Source organism: Podarcis filfolensis (assembly GCF_964270895.1).
Source record: "Podarcis filfolensis genome assembly, chromosome: 13".
Taxonomy (NCBI): domain Eukaryota; kingdom Metazoa; phylum Chordata; class Lepidosauria; order Squamata; family Lacertidae; genus Podarcis; species Podarcis filfolensis.
Window position 1 is genome coordinate 21,143,025 of NC_139615.1, and position 7,407 is coordinate 21,150,431.

General features: G+C 39.9%; 1 protein-coding gene across 1 annotated transcript; it reads right to left on the minus strand.

Annotated features, from left to right (window-relative positions):
* Positions 1-787: 787 nt before the first annotated feature.
* On the minus strand, positions 788-6,717 carry LOC310746578 (vomeronasal type-2 receptor 26-like). Its single transcript, XM_083580472.1, has 3 exons — positions 6,196-6,717; positions 4,299-4,425; positions 788-1,821 (listed from the first exon to the last, which is right to left on the minus strand). The coding sequence occupies exons 1-3, from the start codon at positions 6,697-6,699 to the stop codon at positions 920-922; spliced, it is 1,533 nt and encodes a 510-aa protein (XP_083436598.1). The 5' UTR covers positions 6,700-6,717; the 3' UTR covers positions 788-919.
* Positions 6,718-7,407: the final 690 nt, after the last annotated feature.

Genomic DNA, 7,407 nt, shown 5'->3' on the forward strand with positions numbered 1-7,407 from the left:
ATTCATGGATGCCTTATGCCTGCGCCTCCTTCCTATTGCATCATGAGCAGTCTCAATAAATGTTCCCTCATAAATCCACATTAAACAAGAGGATGTTGGTCAGGATATGGGGGGGGGCACTTGAGAAGCATTAACTCCCTCAAAACACCCCTTTTACCAGAGAGTTATGAGTTTAAATGCCAACTGTGAGACGCTTAGTAAGATTGACCTGTGATCCATCAAGCTATAGGCACTGACAGACTCCATATGTATTCTGCCTGCTGTCACCTACTGTCACCTGTTGTCACTTGCTGAAGGAAGGAGAACTAGGAGAGAGTCTATCTAAATTCTCTAAATTCACACAGACTTGAGGGAGTTCCCAAGTCTGTGTGTAGCCACTGAGAAGGCCCTCTCCTCTCCTGCTTTACTCTGAAGCAACTTGAAACAAATAAATTTATATTCAGATAGTTGAATAATGTCTTATACTTGTCCAAGCGTAGCACACTTGGATTCCAATATATATGTCTTCGAGTGCTAAAATTCCAAACTTTGTTCTTCCTCCATTCCAGTCTCCATTAGCCTGAGCCTCTTTTCTTGGAGAGAGATAAGCAAATGGACTTGTAACACTAGAGGTTTCATGTGATTCTAAGCTAAACACCTTGTGATGGACCCAGATGAGTTTTAGCCCCACTTAATCATTAACTGTTAAATTCTTCTCTCAGCTCTTCTTTAGGGTCAATAGAAGCTTCCATGCAATGCTTCACAATCTAAATACAGACACATTACAGATTTATTTTCCATTGCGGTGTACAATTAAACATTTTTATTTAACACAGGAGCTCACAATATGATAAAGGAAAGAAGATAAACTAGCAGAACAAGAAAATTTTAACCTCTTGTCTTGTGAACTCTATGTATGCATTCTATGCACTCAAATTCTTCAGGTCTTATTTCTTGTTAGATGCTCCCTTTCATTCAACTCAGGCCGCAACACAATAACGTAGCATTTTGGTGCAAAGATGCAACCCAGTAGGCCAGCACCGGATGCTAAGATAGAAAAGATCTCCACAGCAACCATGTATTTTCCCTTGGTACTGAGGTAGGTTGGAACAAAAGATACCCAAACACTGCAAAAGACCAACATGCTGAAAGTGATGAACTTGGCTTCATTGAAACTGTCAGGTAACTTCCTGGCAAAGAAAGCTACAGTGAAGCTGACAAGAGCCAGGAAGCCCATGTAGCTCAAGACAGAGTAAAACATAGCCACGGAGCCCTCATTACATTCCAGTACAATTTCTTTAGTGATTGAGTGTAAGTCGACATCTGGAAATGGTGGTGAAGATGCCAGCCACACAGTACAGATGCCTCCTTGAATAAAGGAACAGGAAACCACAATGGCAATAGCCAGTCTCTTCCCCACCCACTTCCTCATCCTGGATCCTGGCCTGGTGGCCATGAAAGCCAAAACCACTGTCATGGTTTTTGCTAGCACACAAGAAACAGCCACTGAGAAGATAATACCAAAAGCCGTCTGTCGGAGGAGGCACGCCACAATTTCAGGTTGTCCAATGAATAGCAATGCAGAAAGGAAGCAGAGCAGGAGAGAAATTAGCAGCATATAAGTGAGGTCTTTGTTGTTTGCTTTGACAATGGGTGTGTGGTGGTGCTTAAAAAATATTCCCAGGACCAGAATTGTGATCACAGAAAAAGTAAAAGCAAAGCAGGCTAAACTGATGCCCAGAGGTTCCTCATAGGACAAAAAGGTTGTTTCCTTGGGAATACACATATCCTGATTATTATTTGGATATTTTTCTTCTGAGCATATATTACACTCGTTCACGTCTGAAAATGAAAATACGTGGTCTTAAACAGAGAAATGAACACATATTCTGTAGAAATCATGTCTACCTGAGTTATGTTGCGGCCAAGGCCCCCAAGCCCTTTCCCAGTAAATAACTTTAAACGGACACATCATTTTAGTTTTAAGTTTTTGTGCAAAATTTAGGCCACAACTTTATTAAGTGGTATTGTCCTAGGCATTGGTCAGGGACTATAACTGACTCCTGCCTCTCTGGCTGGCAGTCTGTAAGGGTAAACACCAAATGAGGGAGCAACATTGGTGAAGATCGATTGAAGCTCATCCCGGTGTTCCTGTGTTCCTGGCATGGCCCTAGCCCCTCAAGCGGACTTCGGATGAGATCCAGGACCCCCAGATTCCTTTACCGGAATACCCTATTTCTGGAGGGGCAGGTGATGGCCACACCTTCCTTCCCACACATTTCTATAAACCAATGCCTAACCGCCAAACCTTACAAAGTTGTGATGATTGCTAAGGGGATAGGTGAAAACCAAGTGGCTAAAGCCAATCTGCCAAATGGAGAAATTCCTACCCAGCCCCTGCTCCAAAGCAGGCGACCCAATCTAAAGCAAGGCCAAAACAGTATCACCTAAAATAGGGAGGGAGGGTGGGTGTTCAGCAGCGCGAAGCAAGTGCCCCACCCCCATTGTGCTGCCACATTTATAGGTCCCTGGGATCACGCCACTCGCCCCAATTGGCCCAAACAGCCAAGCGCGATCCTGGGGCCCAACAGACACGGCTTGGGCCACGCCTAGTGTGGCGTTTGCCTCCTAGGATGGGTCAAGTAAAGGGTTAAATTGGGTGTGATGTGATTGGCCAGTGAGAATGCAAGGGGGGAGTAAAAGATAGAGTGGGAGATTTTGAAAGTCAGTTGAGGTTTGGGAGTTGGGAGTTGAAGCTTGGGTGTTGGAGAAGGAAGAGGGTGGAATAGGCAGAGGGTTGGTAGAGTTGTATTGTGAGAGAGTGAAAGGAATGGTTAGGTTGAGTCAGATAGATAGTTTGAATAATGAGTTTGGAGTTGTTAGGAACTAAGATTAGGAAACTAACACGAGAAAAATAAACTGTAACCATACGCTTGTTCCTGCATTTAAAAATAAACTTGATTATTTGTTTATGTTAACAACTGTCTGGACTCCGTGTGTCCCCGTGAGAAAGGGGGTGGTAGCAGCGAAGAAAGCAACCGCAGTGGTGGCACAGGGTCAATAGACCGTGAAACGTCCGGGGGCCCTGTGTGATCGCCACACCTAGCAACAACATACCCCGTGGGGGTGGCTTAAGGGTCCCAAGCACAACTAGGATCCTCGATTTAGAAGGATCACATTTGTAACGGCTATTTTTGTAACGGCTATTTTTTTCATGTACAATTTTTTTCTAATGTACAATGTCATACATTTGATATACAAAAGTTTTCTGTCTTGTCTGGCGAAAGCCCTATTAAGTGGTGTTTGGAGTTTTAACTGACATCTGCGAGGAACATTGTATGTTAGAATCATCTGTAAGCAAAATAAGGCTAGGAGTTATGCCTATTTTGTGTGGTATTGAAAGCGTTCTTTAAACCTTGGTGTCACAGATAAAAACCTCACGTTTTAACCACTAGACTAGATAGATATTATTTTCACCTTATTAAAATGCTAAAAATTATTCACATAGAAAAATGCAAAGCATAGTAATTTTGAAAGTCCTCCTCTACTGGAACAAAAAGTTGCAATCCCTTTTAAATTTAATGGATTAAAAATCCATTAAAATTTAATGAATTAAAAAAAGCCCTAATTTTTTCTTTTTATGAATTTCCAATTATTTTCGTCTGTACTGCTCTGTTTAGGTTGATCATGTATTCTGCTCATTCTTCATTTCTTCCTTCCATCTTTGTAAATTTCCATTTTATCATGGAAATGTATCTGTAGCATTGTGTGTTGTGTCAGATGGATAGATTGTGGAGTCTACCTATCATAAAGAATTGGTCTCCTGCTTTTGCAACAATTGAAGGATCTAAACATTCTTCAAAGACTGGACCAAGTTAAGTTCATTCCTAAAACATTTTCTTTCAGGTTTATTGCCACTGATGATAAGTCAGAAAACCATTTTTTATCTCTCTCTCTCTCTCTCTCTCTCTCTCTCTCTCTCTCTCTCTGTGTGTGTGTGTGTGTGTGTATTTGTTTGAAGCTTGATCAAATATTTGGAAGTTATCTTCTCTGATAAACTGTTACTAGTACTGCCCATTATCTAGCTACTGTACAAAAGCCACTGTACTTAATACCCCACCTTCTTCTCTGACGGGGACTCTGAGGCAAATAATCACAGAGACAAACCAGTTTCTTTTTCAGCAACTACCTACAGGCTTAACAAACATTTCAATCACATGCTAAACCTGGTATAAAGTTGTTAATGAATAGGCACATTCCTCTGAATTCCAGCTAAAGCCATTCACTTTTCAACTGTACAGTTTGTGCAGAATACTCACCCTCCTGAGCCGAAATCTTCCCTTCTGGACATGGGATACAATCATAACAGCAAAATGGCTCCCCATCTTTTACTCTTTTCCTAGTTCCGGGATGGCACCGCTCAGTACATAAGGAAAGAGGCTGAGACTAATCCATACATGAGAGCCCAGAATAGTAATTTTGAGAATTATGAGATTAGAATATTGAAGCCAACTTTTAGGTGTACTTAAGTGATACTTCCTTTCAGTAATGTGTCACAAATGCTGCTAGCAAGTGCACCTTTTTTAATTAACATGATAATTATAGTACTACAGATTTTTAAGAAACCATCTTCTGGAAAGGATGGAGCTTGGTTAATGGCATAGATTGTGATTTCATGTATACATAAACCGGTCAAGATGTGGATCTTTTTTTTTAATACTAGCTCCAAACAACTTCCTCATCCATCCAATGTAATTTTTCCATGTTCTAAAAAGTTCCAAATCAGACCCTCAGTATTTTATTGCATTTCCTTATTGTCTGATTTTACTAAATTTACACATCAGGGCAGAGTGCAAGTGCTTACTGAGAACCAGGTGTCTTCTCAAATGGGTGACCATTGAGGCTTACCTGGTTAAAATGGTTACCTGGTTAAAATGGTTGGGCCAAGTTATGGCATCCCCACTGATGGTCAACCCTTGGTTGGGATCAACATTCCCAACCTTCACTCTATGAAATGATTGGTTTGGGGAAACAATCCAGTTGATCACATCAAATCCAGCCACTAACTCCCCATTCTCATCAAAGGAAATCTTGTCCCCACCGCTGTTGTTAAAAGAGACACGTCTGAGAAAATTATGTAGCTGGTTTGAAGAGGAGAAGGGAAGAGTTGAGAAAAGCCTGCAGTTGGATTGTTGATAGTAAAGTCATTCCTTGTTTATGGTTTTTGAGTGAGAAAGTATTCATGATAAAGAAGCTCACTCTTTATAATTCAGAAAAGGAGGAGGAAATTCTAATAAATTCAATTTAAAGCACGTTAGGTTCTGAAGCTTCCGTTTCTACATTTTTGAGAGTGTTGAAGCACAATGTTTTAATAGTCAATAAGGCCAACACCATTTTAGTTTGTGTTGACTCAGTGCGAAAACAAGCTTGCTTTGGACACCATGCAGTATTTCTTAAAAAAATTAATATGTGATTCAAGTGCCATACTTATTCATGCATATGCAGCCACTTGGAAGGTAGCATTGCAAAATACAACACAAAATACAAGATGAGAATATAAAAACCTATACCAAGGGTAATAAATTTTAATAAAGAAGGCAGAGGAAATTATAATAAATTGACTTTAAAGCACTTTAGGTTCTAAAGCTTCTGTTTCTATGCTTTCAAGGGTGTTGAACTATACGGTTAGTATTTTAATAGTCTCTAATGCCAACATCATTTCAGTTTGGGCTAACTGAGTCAGCAAACAAGCCTACTTCTGACACCATAATATGTTATTATTTTTAAATAAAATATGTGACTTCAAGGGACATACATATTCATGTAGATCTGCTCCCAGAAGGCTTGGGTCAGGCTCAGTAATTTAACAAAATGAATCAGATGAGCAAAATTCATAACAGAACGGCTACCTATCACAAAATATATAACAGGGCTTTCACTACAAATGCCATTAGCACCAGTCAGCATGGAAAATGGCCTGGAAGATGGGAATTGAAGTCCAACAACATATGGAGGGCGCAACCAGTTGGGTGAACTTGGCTGATTGAGGAAATCAAATAGTAATTTGGAAACCTTCTAGGAATTTAAGGACAGAAAGGGGGAAAGGGTACTAAAGTGATATTTAAATACATTAGGATGTGAAGAAATTGATGCAAATTAATAACTATTGTAGCACACTTATGTTGATCTGCCTCTTGACAATGTTTAGTATATTACCTGCCACAACTGTTGATTATGATACTTCCATCCACCTCTTCTTTCCATTGCTTCATATTTGAATCTAGTTGAAAACATGTAATGCAAAGCATGGGCTACAGCGCAGACAGCATTGTAGATGCTGTAGCTGTGGCCATTCATGGTCTTCTCAAAGAATGGAGCAGGAAGGCTCTCTAGTTTCTCCTCCCCAGTGCAAATATTCCCTTTTACATCTTCCACATTTGGATCTGAGAATACACAGTTAAAGGCTTGTTCCCAGAAGTCCCTGATGAAACCATCTCCTTTTGTGTTTAAAGGATTTCGGTTCTCAACAAATGTTTGGAATGCTAATAGGTCATTGGAATGGATTGAGAAGGACAGGACACCATGGAATATTTCTGTTTCCCAATCCCTTTGATAAACTGAGGAAGTGAGTTCCATTTCAGCTGTTGTTATCCACACTAATCCCTTTGGTAGACTTGGTGGATGTTCTGCAAAATACGGAATCCATCTCAAAATCAACATGGAATAAGATTCACCATAAAACACAACCACACTGGCTGTACTATTCATAAGTTCATTATGTATTTTTAATCCATCTTCAAGAATTCCAGCCAATTCAGAGGTGGACATAAAGATAGGCATTGTTTTTATAAAGTCAAAGCAGACACCTCTCTGGGAAAATTTTGGTAAAGCAGTTTGTAAAAAAATTTCACCATTTTCATTATCCATTACTAGTACTCCAATCCATATCCATTTGAAATAAAGAAGCAAAGAGAGAATTCCTTTGTATTGAAGTGCTTGATTAGGTACCATCTGGTAGAAAGAAATTACTGGGGTTCCATCTGTCTTCAGTGGAGCAGAGCCATATATGAGCTAAAGGAATTTTAGTGGAGAAAAAGAAAGGCGATAATAATAGAATGCATATTGCATATTAAAGTTTTCAAATCCATTCATGGAAATTGGAAACCAGTGCTTTCACCTCTGCTGATGGAAGCCAACTATAGAATCTCATAGAACTGTAGAGTTGGAAGGGACCCCAAGAGTCATTTAGTCCAAGCCCTTACAAAGCAAGAATCTCTACTAAGGCACCCAGGATAGATAGCCATCCATCAGAGAATGAATTCTCACAATTCCATCTCTATGAAGAATGAAATATATCTGTTATAGAGGATTGGGGACCGCACCCCAGCAGATATTTTCAAGTTTGAGGGCAAAAGGAAGCAAGAAAAT